The sequence below is a fragment of the Engystomops pustulosus genome, chromosome 5 (genome assembly GCF_040894005.1).
Source record: "Engystomops pustulosus chromosome 5, aEngPut4.maternal, whole genome shotgun sequence".
NCBI classification, from domain to species: domain Eukaryota; kingdom Metazoa; phylum Chordata; class Amphibia; order Anura; family Leptodactylidae; genus Engystomops; species Engystomops pustulosus.
Genome location: NC_092415.1, coordinates 30,386,119 through 30,403,823, shown reverse-complemented (window position 1 = coordinate 30,403,823; position 17,705 = coordinate 30,386,119). Strand labels below are relative to the sequence as shown.

General features: G+C 44.9%; 1 protein-coding gene across 1 annotated transcript in view; it reads right to left on the bottom strand.

Annotated features, from left to right (window-relative positions):
- Positions 1 to 17,705, bottom strand: part of STK3 (serine/threonine kinase 3) — a 157,028-nt gene that overhangs the window by 115,506 nt on the left and 23,817 nt on the right. Inside the window, exons 5-6 of the mRNA XM_072151508.1 lie at positions 12,906 to 13,070; positions 12,645 to 12,812 (exon numbers count right to left, since the gene is read on the bottom strand). Coding sequence (XP_072007609.1) covers positions 12,645 to 12,812; positions 12,906 to 13,070 — 333 coding nt within the window. The remainder of the gene's footprint in view (positions 1 to 12,644; positions 12,813 to 12,905; positions 13,071 to 17,705) is intronic.

Sequence of the window (17,705 nt, the reverse complement as noted above, 5' to 3'; positions counted from 1 at the left end):
CTGGCACCAGTGCCATAGGTTAGCCATCACTGCCGTAGGTGCTTGTAAAGTGGTATGGCCCATAACCAAGTCACCAAATCCAGAGAGGAATTAGACACCTGTAATCCATTTCCAAGTCCTCAATGGTTCTTGAGAAACCAGAAGACACATACTTATCAGGTAAATACAATGTGCAGCTCATAACATTGACCGAATCTCAGGCTCTCTCATATATGAAAGATTGGTGGTTAGAGAATTCACAAAGGAACAAAAAGAAAGTCAAAGACTCCTCAAGTTGACCCCTTACATTTGCCTTGTAATGATGAGAAAACCACATTCTCAAATCTTTAGATATCCAGGGGCAGGGGCATCTCTGGAGGTTTTCTACTTTGCCTTTAATACATCACCATAAATCGGTCAATCGGATGAGACGTGATCTGCTCTTATCTAATCGCTGCGCACTGGGATCATCGGCGTCCACAGCCAACACGTTAACCGCGATGTATATGAAGCCCACAACTCGTATGAAATCCTCCAAGGTACATTACACATTCCTGTATGTCTTGGCAGGTGAATTGGATTCTAAATTAGAAAACCATCTGGAATGTTTTCTTTTAGTAGCGGCCTGAAAGATGTATTTACAATCTGTTCGTGTAACAGCCCGCGCCATTCCTAGGGTCGGCTAATGATTACTAGCTAAATGCCACAACTCAGGTACGGGTCAGAGGAACCTATACAGATATGTAAATTCACTCTGCGCACAACATGAACACTTGACAGGTCTCACACTCCATAAATGCAAGTTAGAACAAAAATATTTGCATTTAGGAGGATAATTAGATTGGGAACGGAATATATTTGGTTACACTTAATTCAACAAGAACTTTCATTACTTCTAATGGCCGTAGTGGATTTCTTAAACAATCTTGACTTTAATCCAATAGTTATGATAGGGGAGGGAGAAAAAAAAAATTATGAGTTACAGCTTGCTACAACTAAAGTGATATATATAACTGGAACTCTAGACAAAATATTTTTATTTTGTCCCTGTGACAATTGGCTTTACAAGATTTTTTTGCTGTAATAAGAACATGGATTATTAATAAAGCTTAAATGCAGACACATGACAGATGATCGTTGCAGTCTGGGACTAAAGTAACATCCAGATACTTCACCAGTGGTCACAGTGGCCAGAGAGGCCCGTCTGTAACTAGGAGTCATATGTAAGTCGGGGTTCTTAAGTCAGGGACCCCCTGTACCGCTACAAGTCCCTGGTGGTTTTATGGCTGATAATACTAGTTGACATTCCATTGTCTTGTTTTGTTTTTAATTTCACAGATATACAGAAAACAAGAAGACTACCAAAACAGGCTACATGTCAACGGTAAAAAAAAAACACTTCTTGTTTAATTTTAGATTTATAGATTAGATTTAAATATATTGAAGAGGTTTTTTTTTGTTACCCCTTTAAACTAATGATCCGATTTTCATGGGACAGGATTACAGTTGCAGGTAACTCCTCTGCATAGATAACACCGGAGGCACCACTAATGAAGGGCACTGATAACAGCTCACTCCACCCAGCTTGTCATAGAGCATGCCCACAACACTCTCTGATAAAGGTCAAAGGGTCATCACCAGGCTCTGCTGTTCACAGGGTTGCTGTAAAGCTGTTATGAAAGCTAGGGCAAAGTGTTTGCCCAAAAACCAGGTAAAGAAAAAAAAAAATTAAATCAGAAATAAAAATTATAAAAAATGTCATGACCGCTATGCTCTATGGTACGGATCATAGTACAGGGTGACAGTTTCATATATATATATATATACACTGTACATCCAATGGTCATTTTGCAGCCATTCACCAGCATTAGACAACCAGTCCAAGTCATCAGGTTTCTTTTTTTAAATGTGATCGTTCAATCAAAATTACGTATTTTGAGAACGACACCTTAAACAAAGATATAGATCGCCAAATCATCTGGTTCCAGATGGGGCTTTCATGCAGCAATTATTATTACTTTGCAAAGATGAAATTCAGGGAGTAGGTGGACGGGATTTTTATAAATCCCACCCACTACTCTACTATTGCATTAGGGCTCATTCTCACGGCCGTTATGGGGGTCGTGTTCTGGTCACATGATTTATGACCACAACACGGCCAAATATTTCGGCACATTTGCGTCACAGCCGCTTGTCTGCCAATGGAGGAAGGAGAGGTGAAAAGCGGGATCTGGTCCGAGCGAACACATGACCTTGAGAGTGTAGCCGTACACTGAAGACTTTTTACAAAGAAAAGTGAAGCATAATATAGGGATATTTCCGGATTTATTTATGATCACCAATCCTTAGGATACGTCATTGATTTCAGAATGTCAGGGATATGACGACCCCACCTATGCTGGTTCCTCTTCACAAACCCGTAATAGCAAATCCTTATATGGGTTCAACAAAACACAGAACAAGAACAAACCCCATTCCCCAAATTGCTGGCGGTCCCATTCTTAACTAATGGGAGGAGCAGCAGGACGAGAATTGTACTCTAAGGGGGTTGTCTGAATTTGACAAGCCCAACGCCAAGGTATCACCAGCACTCCCACGCACTAATAAAGCACCAGTTTTACCTGAGCGCTGTTCTCTGCCATTTCTGATACTCCCATACATGTCACTCCACCTATTAGTGTGAACGGGACCAACATTCCCCAGATTGCTGGGTGTCTCATTATTAGATTTGCAGTTAAATCCTTTTTCAAATGAATGATGCTGAGCGGCTATACCTGGGCACAGCCATTATACAATGTATACCGCTGCGCTCGGTAGACAGTGATGAAGCCACAGCTGTCATTTCAATATTCCGGACTCCTATAACAACTGATCGGTGAGGGCCAGGCCCCAATACCCAGGTTACGTACAAGATATGTTCTTTAGGTTTGTTCTTGAAGAGGACCTGTCACCTCTAAAATCTGCACTAGGAGCCGCGTACTAAAGTGCTGTAAGCGGCCGGACATATTCATGAGGGGGCAGGATTAAGGGTGGCGACTGCCACATGAAGCTTGGTAGTCACCGCCGACTACCGGAGGGTGGTCCGGGGGAGAGGCAGCACCTCAGACCGCCCCCTCGTTAATACACCCGATCGCTTACAGCGTGTTCCGGTGTTTTCCAGAGGTTTTCTGCGGCATATGCTGTAGCACCAGGACCTGCTTACTTTAGTAAACAGCTCCTAGTGCAGTTTTTAGGGGTGACAGTTACTCTTGAAGTAGAATTTGTATGCAAGTCGGAACTGGTATATCCAGAAAAAAATAATTTTGTCCCATTGACAATTGGATTTTCAAAATTTAGTGCTGTCATGGAAACAAGGATTATGAAAAAAAAACTTAATTACAGACACCTTACAGCTGATCATTACAATCTGCAGCCTTCACCAGAGGTCAAAGAGGTCCGTCTGTAATTAGGGGTTATCTGCAAGTCGGGTGTCCTTAAATCAGGGACTGCCTGAATTTATAAACAAAAATCCCAAAATTAATACAGGTCTCCAACCATGCGGAGCATAGCCTTGTGTGCTGTTCAAGGGGAGCGGCACAGGACACCAGGATATACCTTTGCATACAAAGCCCCTCAGGCTACATTCAGACGAACGTGTGCCAGCCATGCCGTGGCACAGCGGACACACGAAGGCGCACAGAAGAGGAGGAAGGGGTGGGGGAAGCAGCTCCATAGAGATGTATGGCGTACGGCACCGTAATATGGGAAAAGATAGGACATGTGCTGCACCGTACTGCACTGTGAACCCATTGCCGGCCTATGGGGGACATGTATACGGCAGCCGTATATATATACAGCCCCCAACAGTCGTCTGAATGTAGCCTCAGTCTGTCAACCAGAACCCTTCCACCCCGGTGCATAACATCAGATAGAATTGCTAATCATTTCTAAGTCTACCCGGATAGGGTAATATGCCTTGCATGGCAGAGGTTGCACTAAAAGATTGGAGGGGCGGTGATGTGAGTATCAGTTCTGCAGACTACGCTGGCGCCATATAAGCAACAAAAAAAATTTACATGATATATTACCTAATAATTCTTCACTAATTACACCAAAATGACTAAAAATGAATAAATCAATAACTACATAACTTCACAAAGTTAAAAAAAAATTCTCCTAATGGTAAAAAAAATGATTGTACTGCAGTTAAACCATCGTGGATACAATGTGAACATTAAGACTAATGGGAATTAAATCAGGCCGGACGGCCCGGGAAAGGTTAAGCGATTGATAGATCATAAACACAGGATTAGTCTGAAGCTATATATTTCCAGAATTACCCTTAACCCCAGCGATGCTGAAGCGGCCTGGGATTACAGTAACCTCCTGCATGTGTGCGGTGTATGTATCAGGCGGAAGCGACGCTTGTTTGCAAGGAATCCACAATTTCCTCTCTGCCAGAACACTTGTTTTATAAAGCCATGTTAGACTTCTATTTAAAGCTCCAGCTTGGCCAAGTAGGAAATGGCCTGTTGGCAATAGATTAAGTTTGTGGCAGTGCCAACTGGCCCGCAGCTACACAGTGTGCAGGATCATTTCAACATGCATTCCCAAGTAACAAAAATTGTACTTTACAGAAATACTAAAGGAGTATGGCCCCGCTCCAGGAAAAGCAAAGACAATAAGCCCTGGCTTGCAGGCTTCGCCTTTATCGGATGAATGTCAAAAGAAAAACAAAGACCCACAATCTAAAGAAGTCAACACATGTCCAGGAAGCTTGTGAGGTCAGAGCAGAAAGGAAAAAAAAAAAACTCAATACTTTTAGGATAATTTATAGTTGGGAGTTCGGAGCAAGTTGACTTAATACCACGACTACATCTTAAAGGAAACCTGTTTGATGTTAACCCATAAAACCCCCTCAGGTAGGGAATGAAATGTCCTTTTTAGAACCCCACCACCACCACCACCATTTATGAGAAATCTCACCCACTTACTTATTAAAAGGACATCTACCACCAAGATGAAGGTTTGTAAACCAAGCAAAATTACATGCTGGGGTGTGCCCACCTCTGGCAGCATCTGTTCTTCCTTTATCTTCTTAAAGGGGTTGTCCGAGTTCTGAAAAAAAACTAAAGGTAGGCCGGGAGGGCGCTGCTTAAAAAAATAAAGTCCTACTTACCTTCCGGTGCCCTCCGGTATTCAGCATGGCCGGCCCAGCCTATCCGTCCCTATACACAGCATTGTGAATGCGGGCCGGAAGGTTGTCGGGTCCAGACGGAACGTCAGTCCAGCGCTGCTCCGGCGGCCATGTTTGTCTACATGGCGCCCGGACCGAGCTACAGCAGCGCTGGATAACGAAGGTTACCGGAAGGTAAGTAGGACTTTATTTTTTTAAGCAGCGCCCTCCCGGCCTACCATAGTGTTTTTTCAGAACTCAGACAACCCCTTTAAGCTCTTGTGTTTACTAAAAAAAAAAAAAGAAATTATGTAAAAAATGTGTATACTCAATGGAGCGTGGAGCCCCTCAGGTCCATTTACATAATTTGTAAAACCTTAACCAAGAGCTTAATAAGATAAAAGAAGAGCAGATCCAGCCAAAGAGGGCACACACCAATATGTCAGTGTGCTTGGTTTACATACCTTTATCCTGGTGGTGGATGTCCTTTAAAAAAAAGTCAAGTCAAGTTTAGAAGCTGTAGGGGGGGGTTAATTTAGATGCCTCTATTTTTGGTCCTGTAGTATCTAAAAACATAATTTTGGAATTTCCTTAAAGAGAAGAATCTCATCTTTCACAACGCATCAGGATTGAGTTACTGTGAGCTACAGAATCAGAAATATAGTTAAGGGGGTATTCCAAAGAAGACAAGATTCTTAAATATGCACAGCATTTTACAGATATAATTGTATAATTACAGATATAACTGTCTCTATCAGTCCTGATGTACACAATTTTGGTTGCCCCTGGAAACGACAGTGGAATTTCTGACTTTAGGGTCGGGTAGACATATTGTTCACCTGTCTGACTCTGCACTGAGCTTCTCTCTGCCTCTAGCCCCACCCTTGCATTTCAGGACGAGCTCACGCAGACACACTGACTGCCTGCTGGCAAACACATCACATTGTGAGGACAGTAAAGCTACAAGCAGATAAGGTCTTTATCCTGGGGAGGGAGGCATATAGCAGAGCTGGCAGTGTGTAATGGCTCTGACAGTAGAGTTGGGAATGTCATGTGTAATATGGATCTCATCATCTCTCTTCTCTGATCTGTGTCATCTCTCTTTTTATGTGTGTCAGACACTAGTGATTGTCCAGAAGCTAAATGAAAGTGTGTATAAACCTGCACCCTGATAATCTAAGCACATTTTCAGCACACAGCATCTCACATCACAGAGGAATCGTGAAGTGTCTGCTTAGAGAGTCACCCACACTCTAGGATTTTACAATGACCATCACTGAGCGATAGGAGCTAAAAACAGCAACAACAAAAAAAAAAACAAATTAAAATTGTGAAGTAAGGGGTTAAAAATTATCTTTATTGTGTAAATATCACAGAGGGATTGAGATGTCCCAGGAAGCTCAGCCGGACACAGGATGACACAGGATATCCCAGGAAGGCCAGCAGGACACAGGATGTCCCAGAAAGACATCACATGAGTCCTGCTGCCGTCATACGGGTCCTACTGCTGGCAGTTCAAGTGACCCATGATTCTACACAAACTTTACCAGGGCAAGTCCAATGTGGGTTACCATCCTGTACTTACCCTAGTAAAGTTGTCGTATAGTGGCCAACCCCTTTAAGCGAGTGCATGGTCAACCAGTCACTCTCTATTCATATTCATAGTGGCCAATGCTGTAACCCCTTCCAATCAGTAAGTTAATTCCATTTCTGTGGAAAGGGGATGATTTGCATTAACTGGATTACACCTGTTAAGAAAAGTGGAGCACATGTATCACCAGACAGATCTAGATTAAAGATTGTTAGTAAAATCTTAACCTGTGCAGTGCAGAAATTAATGACTATTTTACTAAACCCTAAACCTTATCCTCCATCAATGAAACCATTCCCGGTCCTGCCTTCATCCTGCGTTAGTGTTTAATACCATCATTTAGCAGGCTACCCACAGGGAGGACGTGGCCCATTATAAGCAATTGTTTATTTGGCTTGGTAAAAGTCTACACAGCTTATCTGATTATCAGCATCACAAAAGGGATCTACTCATTTTCCTTTTTTTTGTCATTACATCCTAAAACTCATGTCAGAAAATTAGCCGCTTTACCTTTAGGTACCCAGCACAGCTAAAATGAAATTAAGAGGGCTGAGTGATTCCAGCTGCGGAGGGGGACGATTACATTAAGCCTGAAAATATTACACTGAAAATCAAGCCCCGGCAATCAAATAATTAATCTGTAATCAATACAGGACGCTCGACAAACAGATCCAAGGTTGCATAAAAGTTGCATTAAATTTCACTGATTGTAGAGAATGAGAGATTTCCCCCTCCTCTGAAAATGCCTATTTCTGTTTAGGTCGCTTTTTATTTTTATCCCTGGATTATTATTTCCTGTCTCCTGGATGAGGGCATTCTCCAAAAGCGCTGTGCACTCCAGTCCCTGGTCTCCTGAATACACAGCCTAACAGTGGGAGCAAGGCAATGGATATACAGGCGGTCCCCTACTTAAGGACACCTGACTTACAGACGACCCCTAGTTAAAGACGGACACCTCTGCCCACTATGACCTCTGGTGAAGCTCTCTGGATGTTACTATAGTCCCAGGCTGCAATGATGAGCTGTAAGGTGTCTGTAATGAAGCTTTATTGATAATCCTTGGTCCCATTACAGAAACAAAATGTGAAACTCCAATTGTCACTGGAACAAAAACATTTTTTGTCTGAAACTACAATTATAAAATATACAGTTTCGACTGACATACAAATTGAACGTAAGAACAAACCTATCTTGTACATAACCTGGGGACTGCCTGTATTGGGATTGTGTATGACAATATCCATCTCATAGCTTAATAGTAAGGCAGCCACTTAAAAGTTCAAAGGCAAGCCACGCTATTAATAATACTAACAGATTTAAGAAAGCAAAAAAATAAAATATAGAATATTTTAAGACATTTAAGTATTTTTCTCTCAGGCGAAAGCAACAACTTCATGTATTGAAGTAGCCACACGAATAGGATATTGTTAACCAGTCTGGAACTTTCTCCATCGCATTGCAATGCTCATCTCTGGTAGTATTCCAATTGCATATGGCGATAATAAAACATCTTTCATCTGGTTACCAGAGAAACTTTTATTATGGTCGATTTACATACATTGAGCATTTACATAATTTGGCAGTAAAAAAAAAATATGAAAAAACTCCAAATATACAAACACAGACGGTCCCCTATTTAAGAACACCTGACTTGCATACAACCCCTAGTTACAAACGGAACTCTGGATTTTAGTAATTTGCTGTACTTTAGTCCCAGGCTCCAATAAACAACTATAACAGTTATCACAGGTGTCTGTAATGAAGATTTAGGCTACATTCACACTGCCGTTGCCCGCCTGTACCGTACCATAGCGGGCAACGGCAGCTCACCCCTGCCCCTCTCCATAGGAAGTAATGGGGCACGGCGCCGTATTACGGCAAAAGATAGGACCGCTCCCGTAGGGCGCCGTGCGCCCATTGACGTGTATGGAGGACGTATATTGCCCGTATATACGTCCTCCATACGTTTCGTGTCAATGTAGCCTTATTGTTAATCCTGGTTCTTATGACAACCCAATATTTTTTAAATCCAATTGTCACAGAGACCAAAAAAATTTTGACTGGGGTTACAATAATACAGTATACAGTTCCGTACAAACCTACAGAACCTATCTTGTATGTAATCCGGGGACTGCCTGTATAGCAGAATGTGAGCCACCCTGTTGTGTTCTACAGGACTGTGGAGTTGGTAAGCCAGACCTCCAATTCCAACTACTCAATTTCCTGAAACTTCAACTCCAGCTCCACCAAAATGGTACCGAATCCCCTCATTCCTTTGATCTATACCAGAAGAGCTTCAATACTGAGCATGTACATAAAGTGCAGCCATATGCATCTCAACTAAAAGGATCAGGAGTGCACAGGCCACGCTGGCATGCGCACCCTGCTGAAAATCACAGTCTAATGAGCTCTCCCATAAATAATGTAACATAACTGATGCAAGGTTTCATTGGTGCAGGAGGCCAGATAGCGATGAGTGGAGCTGAGAAGTTCTCACTGCTCCTGAGCCCTCTCCTGCCACTTCACTCTGTGTTCCGACTCCTGATGCCCACAGGGAAAAACCCAGGAGTGGCAAGTACTGTACTGCCCCACGGTCCTTTCCTTCTCCAGGTCCTGATGCAGCCGCATGCAACCAGCACGGGACACAGAGCAGAGCGGCTCATAGAGGAGAGAAGAAGCTGCAGTGTGGTGCAGGAAGGAGAGAATTTATTTAATTTTTGTTTGAGGGGTCCCTTCTGTTCTGGGGGTCTCCAGTATTATCTGCTATGGAGGTCTCCAGGAGTCTGAATGGGTCCATTGTCGCCGACTCCACGGCCCTGATTTGTTCTTCCCGCAGAGCCTCATGTAATACTATTAAGATGAATTTTTTTTCTTCAGGACACACTTCACCGCAGCTATTTCTAATGACAACAATGTGGAATATTTGGGAATTAAAAGCGTTGCCAAAGTAAAATTGAATTCGGATTCTGATGGAATTGAAACAGAGATGATTTATGGATCATTTATCCCAGAATATGTGAGGTAGAGGGCCCACCGTCCTCCTAATCCCGTTCATGCACTCGTGTTTATTATTAGGGCAGCGAGAAAATAAGTGGTCAACGAGGACAATGCTAGAACCTAAGGCACTTTGGGTATGAAGGATCCTCCTCTACTGCCCTAGACCTCGAGAAATACCATGTGAGCATAACCTCTGTCCCACACCATTAGGAATAATGGAATGAGCCCATTCTTTGCACCAGAGCTCCGAAGACCACCTAGAATAGAAAGTTCCTCTACCCCTTCCTTAACCACCAGGGATACACTAATAACCCCCTACTTTGCGCTAGACCACCAGGTACTATTACCGCTTAATTCCCCATCAACAACATTAACCCGAAGATTCCATAGACAAACATTATTACACTACAACGTATGGAAAGGTTAACCCCTTCACTCCTAAGACCAACAGGGGCAGTGAAATATATTCCTTGCTTTGCCCCCCCCCCCCCCCCCCCCCATCTCCTGGCATCCTGACGTGGTGTTCTAAGACTGTGGTCCGTGTGTTATCAGTGTGTAATTGCTCAACCAAATGTCATATTTTTGCAGATCCGCAAAGATAATCCTCGCCAATGATAGGTCTAGCTTGTCCCAATCCCTCAGAGTCACATGATTCTGCTACTGATCCACCAATACGGACGATGTCCACGTGGCATCTGTAACTTTCAAGTAACTATAGATCTCTATGGGAAGGCTGGAGCTGCAAACACAGGCAGGAATAGGATCCAACCTTTTATAGATAGATCCAATGAAATGAACGTGTCAGGGAGTTATCAGATGAGCTCACAAACAAAAACAATGCAAGTAGTATGGAAGTTATCATTAATAACCAGCAATTCTAGTACTAAAGAATAAAAATGAACATTGGTCGCAGGTTTCCTGAGTAGCGTTGTCCCAGAACATGGCCAAAATACATGCAAGAAAAGAAAAATCACACGGGCTGACACAGGGAATATGTGAAACCTAACACTGCTGTGGTAGTAATGTTTATTCCTGCACAAACCTTTCCATTTTCAGTGTATTGACTTGGACCATTTCATCTAGTACACCCATTTATCAAAGTTTTGCAAATTTATGACACTTTTGCGGTGTGAACTAGGTAAAAATAAGGCCCTCCCATCCACATCCCCCACAAGGCGTCAGGGCCTCCCCCATCCCCCACAAGGCGTCAGGGCCTCCCCCATCCCCCACAAGGCGGCAGGGCCTCCCCCATCCCCCACAAGGCGGCAGGGCCTCCCCCATCCCCCACAAGGCGGCAGGGCCTCCCCCATCCCCCACAAGGCGGCAGGGCCTCCCCCATCCCCCACAAGGCGGCAGGGCCTCCCCCATCCCCCACAAGGCGGCAGGGCCTCCCCCATCCCCCACAAGGCGGCAGGGCCTCCCCCATCCCCCACAAGGCGGCAGGGCCTCCCCCAAACCCCACAAGGCGGCAGGGCCTCCCCCAAACCCCACAAGGCGGCAGGGCCTCCCCCAAACCCCACAAGGCGGCAGGGCCTCCCCCAAACCCCACAAGGCGGCAGGGCCTCCCCCAAACCCCACAAGGCGGCAGGGCCTCCCCCAAACCCCACAAGGCGGCAGGGCCTCCCCCATCCCCCACAAGGCGGCAGGGCCTCCCCCAAACCCCACAAGGCGGCAGGGCCTCCCCCAAACCCCACAAGGCGGCAGGGCCTCCCCCAAACCCCACAAGGCGGCAGGGCCTCCCCCAAACCCCACAAGGCGTCAGGGCCTCCCCCATCCCCCACAAGGCGTCAGGGCCTCCCCCATCCCCCACAAGGCGTCAGGGCCTCCCCCATCCCCCACAAGGCGTCAGGGCCTCCCCCATCCCCCACAAGGCGGCAGGGCCTCCCCCAAACCCCACAAGGCGGCAGGGCCTCCCCCATTCCCCACAAGGCGGCAGGGCCTCCCCCAAACCCCACAAGGCGGCAGGGCCTCCCCCAAACCCCACAAGGCGGCAGGGCCTCCCCCAAACCCCACAAGGCGGCAGGGCCTCCCCCAAACCCCACAAGGCGGCAGGGCCTCCCCCAAACCCCACAAGGCGGCAGGGCCTCCCCCATCCCCCACAAGGCGGCAGGGCCTCCCCCATCAACCACAAGGCGGCAGGGCCTCCCCCATCAACCACAAGGCGGCAGGGCCTCCCCCATCAACCACAAGGCGGCAGGGCCTCCCCCATCAACCACAAGGCGGCAGGGCCTCCCCCATCAACCACAAGGCGGCAGGGCCTCCCCCATCAACCACAAGGCGGCAGGGCCTCCCCCAAACCCCACAAGGCGGCAGGGCCTCCCCCAAACCCCACAAGGCGGCAGGGCCTCCCCCAAACCCCACAAGGCGGCAGGGCCTCCCCCAAACCCCACAAGGCGGCAGGGCCTCCCCCAAACCCCACAAGGCGGCAGGGCCTCCTCCAAACCCCACAAGGCGGCAGGGCCTCCTCCAAACCCCACAAGGCGGCAGGGCCTCCTCCAAACCCCACAAGGCGGCAGGGCCTCCTCCAAACCCCACAAGGCGGCAGGGCCTCCTCCAAACCCCACAAGGCGGCAGGGCCTCCTCCAAACCCCACAAGGCGGCAGGGCCTCCCCCAAACCCCACAAGGCGGCAGGGCCTCCCCCAAACCCCACAAGGCGGCAGGGCCTCCTCCAAACCCCACAAAGTAGCACAATACAGAATGCCACAGATAGTCCTGAATCCTGCTGCATGGGGGTCACATGACCAGCAGCTCCAGGCAGAGAACCCCGAATGTTAACAGTGTAAGTAGTATGTAAGTGATCCTATTAGGGTCTTAAACTTACAGTATAAATGTTTGGGATTAGTGGTCAATCACTTGATGGCACTACTTAAAGTTATTTAATTATTACACCCAACAATTTCTAACCTACAAAAAGCACTTACCCTCATTGGATGAATATCTGCATAAGGAGGCTTCCCTTCTGCCATTTCTATAGACGTAATTCCTAGAGACCAAATATCTGCTACACAGTTGTACCCAATTTCTTGTATAACTTCGGGAGCCATCCAAAACGGGGTTCCAATTACCGTATTGCGTTTTGCCATTGTGTCCTAATAAAAAATTTTTAAAAATGAATAAACCGGTTCTTCATACAAGTCAGTCCAAAGTTCCAAGACCCAGTTGCCTCATCATATAGAACTTACAGTCAATTGGCCAGCAACTCCAAAATCAGCCAGTTTAGCATGACCTTCCGTGTTGAGGAGGATGTTCCCGGCTTTTATATCTCTATGGATCTTTCTCATAAAGTGTAAGTATTCGAGGCCTTTTAAGGTGGATTTCAGTATTGTAGCAATTTCATCCTCTGTTAACTGCAAGACAAACCATAGGAATAAGTTTATCCACACATTACATTACAGTCATTAAGATTCTTTAACTTGCCTGTTCTTATGCAACATCTTATGAAGTTTCTCAGACCAAGACACATATTAAATGGGTGGCATCTGGAGGCAATTGAAGAAAATTCTATACTTCCAGAAGGTGTCTGGAAGGTGCGAATAGAGACTTAACGTGGTCTTGTATCTGTAAACATATACATGCTTATACTGAATACAGTCTCCCTGGTCTAAATGTGCACTTCCTAAAAGTTTGATTGAGGAAAAAGCACCAAAATTTATTCCAGCAAGGCAGGCCGTCCACTAGAGGAGTTCAACCGTTCTGGTTTTGGTACATCTGACACGGAGTGAATTTGTCAGACCAAAATGTGCTTGTGGGCAATCGGACGAGGGCTCAGTTCACACCTGCAATGGAACTTTTTCGCCATTTTAGGAGTGTGTAACATATATTGCCTTCAATGTATGGAAGTGTACCTTTCAATATAAGAAATCTACCAGCAGGATCATGTAATGTAAACCAAAGACACAGTCATGCTGCTGTGTTCCTCCTTGGTCTCCCTCTGACCTTCCATTTCCTTTCTAAGGCCTAATAAGTTTAAACAAATTATGCCTGAAGGGCTCTGGTCTTCAATTATTCAATCCTTAGAGTGCTTTCTACACGCCTCCTCCGTCCCCCACCCAAGCCAAAGAACCAGTGACAACACATGGCTCTCGGCAATTCCTGTGAAGTTGTCTCTGCTGCAGAGATTACGGAAAGTAAGCCTGCGGAGAGGAGTGAATAATTGACAACAGAGCTTGGAGGTGTTTGGGTGACGCCCCCCCCCCCCCCCAAGGCTCATTTGCATAATATTTAAGATCTGTAAGGCCACAGAAATTAAATAGAAGACCTGAGGAAGAACAGGGGTGGCAAAGCATCATGCAAGATCCTGCTGCTCGATTTTCCCTTCGGCTACACGCACACTAACATATGCCCACACGGCTACAGCTGGGCGAGCATACGTCATCCGCGATGCAGAGGAGGAGGGATGACCCCTCTCCATAGCGATCCACGCCGCACGGAACATAACACAGGAGAAGGATAGGACATGTAATTTTCCCCATGAACTACGCTCATGTGAATGCGGCCTTAGGGTGCGTTCACATATTGTTTTTCAGATTCAGTTTTTGACAAGTGAAGAAGAGAAGAGGAGTAGCTTCTCTCCATGGTATGTTCTGCATCTGAAAAATTGAACATGTGAACGCACACTTAAAGAAGTTGGCCACTTTTCAATAAATCTGTTCCATTAGAAGTATCTCTGCATGTATATGTACTTGTACCTTTGAGAGCTTCAGCCTTTTTCTGTTCTATGCATATATACACAACTTCCTCTCTCTCTGCTTTAGCTGTCTTAATGGCGAGCTCCATTGTGTCTTTATTATCTCATAGCCCGTCTCACTGACAGACACAGGGAAAGGGGAGGGAGCAGGACGAGTCATAATCTTTTGCTGCATCCCTTCCTATTCATCGGTGCACAGACATATAAACAAAGAACCACGGTGAGAGTTTACAGGACAGCACCAAAGTAAGTATCAGGTATGAAGAATCAATCAATGATTACTATTATTATCAATGATCATTATTAATATTATCAGTGATTATTATTATTATTAAGGCAGTTAACGCACATGGGCAATTCATGGAAAAAAAGTGGCCTTATGTAATACATAGCTGTAGAAAACGAAAAAAGACTCAGATTGAAATTTTGCCGCTATTTGATAATAGAAGGGAAAACCGGACACACCGAACACAGGGGTGAATCAAATTAACAACCTCTGCAATGCTGCCACATTATTCAATAGGGCTTTTTTATATTCATTTAAGAATAAAGAAGGTTTCATCGCTACCTTGAGGTTCCCGGGATCCATTGCGACTATAAATTTACCTGTTATCCAAAAACATGAGGAAGTGAAGCTGAGTGCCGACCCACATCCTTGAATCATTCTATGTAATAGTAGTGAATACAGCAAAATTAGATCCACATTATGTGACCCCCATCCTATAAACCAATACATTAAATAAACTCCTCTGCACAAATACGGTTAGACAAAATTTTAGACAAGTTTAATGATTTTTAAGACTGAGCAAAAACGCCTCCATGGCCATAACTATTAGTGGAGCAATGCAGGTGACTTTACTCTAGAGGGGGCTGAGAACCTGGAAATAAAATTTCTTCCTCCCCCGGCGTAAGGTTAAACGGCTTCTCTACCCGTTTCTCAATTCCCACTTCAAAGTTCCATTTGGGGTTGGCCGTCCCTTTAAGAATGCAATCTCATTGCTCTGCGGTGAGTGCAGATGTTTTTCCTGAGCAGCTGGAAAATGTACAATCTGTGTTATCTACTGTGATCAGCAAACAGGGACGTTTCTGAGGTTTAACATGATTGCAAATCCGGCCATAATAAAATAAAGGCTGCTTCACCTCCAGATTAAAGGAGACAGAAGCACACGGGCAAACAAAATCAGAGCGGGGCGGCGAGCGCTTCGGGCTGTATGGTCAGAAAGGAGCATTGTGCAGCGCAGGAACACGGCGGGGAAGTCAAGGTGGTGGGTTCAGTGCTCACAAGATTGAAGGGTACGGGATAGAAATGTATTTCGCCTGAATCCATTAACATTCCTTTCTCGTCCTGCATCTACTTTCTCTTGTTTATGGTCACCACACATAATTTGTAATTTTCCAGTAGTTTCTATTTTTATGCCGTCGAGATGTAAAACAATTATGGAGCTTATTAGCAAAGTTTCCACTGCTATAACTTTCTCAGCGCTCTCCTGTTTCAATGGATGGAGGCAAGAAATTCAATTTCAAATGGGCGATTGGTTCCCTATATACAGGGCATGTAGTGACATGTATGTGATCTGTACGTACAGGCAGACAACAGAGAACAATTACACGTGTAATTTAGAGACGAGATGAGTATGAGAATGCGTCTCTCCTGACACTGTCCATGGTACTGACAATGAGGATGAAGATGCAATAGTCGCCGGACCGCATCACAACAAAAGGCTTGTTCATGGAGTTAAAGGGAACTGGTCATCAGGTTTTTCAATTTTAAAGGGATTCTCTAGTGACAAATAAATTAACTCCTATCATGTAAATAGGGGCTAACTTGTCACTGGACAACCCCTTTGGCTAAAACATTGAATCTATTACCATAAAATAAAGTGTAACAATCTACCTGGCCCATTGGCAAGAAAGGACATCGTGTCAAGTGGGTGTCATCATCCAGCATCATTCTGCCAAATAATCCCCTATCCCTTAAATTACGTCTTTCAACCTCAGTTCATGCGCATCTTCCTAAAGCCGCTGGCTATGCAGTGAACTAGGTGCACAAATTTCTACAGAGTTTGTGTACCCCAATTAGGAGAATGACGTCTTTAATAATTGCTGGAATAGTGGGCCGAGCCTGCATCCACCCGCTCCATTCAATACCATGGGAGTCTAGGATAATAGGGTATCTGCAGCACTCCCAATCACTCTCTACGTGACCGCTTGTGATCAGTGGGGGTGCCAGCATCCAGATCCTCACAATAGGAGTTAACACACAAACTTGAAAAACTCCTTTAACCCCTTAAGGACGCAGGGTTTTCCCGCTCATTTCTCGCTCTCCAACTTCAAAAATCCATAACTTTTTCATTTTTACGTGTACAGACCTGTGTGAGGGCTTATTTTGTGCGTAACAAATTTTACTTTCCCGTAATGTTATTTATTTTAACATGCCGTGTACTGCGAAGCTGAAAAAAAATTCCAAATGTGGAAAAATTTTTAAAAAACGTCACGTTCTTGTGGGCTCAGTTTTTTTTTACTTTGACTGTCCACTCAAAATAACACCTCAGCTTTATTCTTTGGTTCGGTGCGATCGCGGTGATACCAAATGTATATAGGTTTTATTGTGTTTTAATACATTTTCAAAAATTAAACGAATGTGTACAAAAAAGAAAAAAAAAATTTTGCCATCTTCTGACGCTAATAACTTTTTCATACTTTGGCGCACGGAGATGTGTGAGGGGTCATTTTTTGTGAAATGAGGCGACGTTTTCTTTGTTACCAATGTCTGTGCAACATTTTGATAATTTTTTATGTGATGTAAAAAGGTGTAAAAGTCGCATTTCGGACATTTGGGCGCCATTTCCCGTCTCGGAGGTCACCACCGGCCGTAACCGTTTTTATATTTTGATAGATCGGGCATTTTGGGACGCGGCGATACCTAATAGGTTTGTGATTTTTACTGTTTATTATGTTTTATATCAGTTCTAGGGAAAGGGGGGCGATTTGAATTTTTAATATTTTATAAATTTTTTTTATTTTTTAAACTTTTTTTTTCCACTATTTCTTAGACCATCTAGGGTACATTAACCCTAGATGGTCAGGTCGCTCCTACCATATACTGCAATACTTCTGTATTGCAATATATGGCATTTTTGCAGGTCATTCATTACAATGAGCCACTGGCTCATTGTAACGAACCTGCAGAAGCCATGTAGCCTTGTGTCAAAAGAAGACCCGAGGCTACCATGGCAACCAATTGCCGCCCCCCGATGACGTTCGGGGGCGCGCTAATCGTAAAAAAGATGGCGGC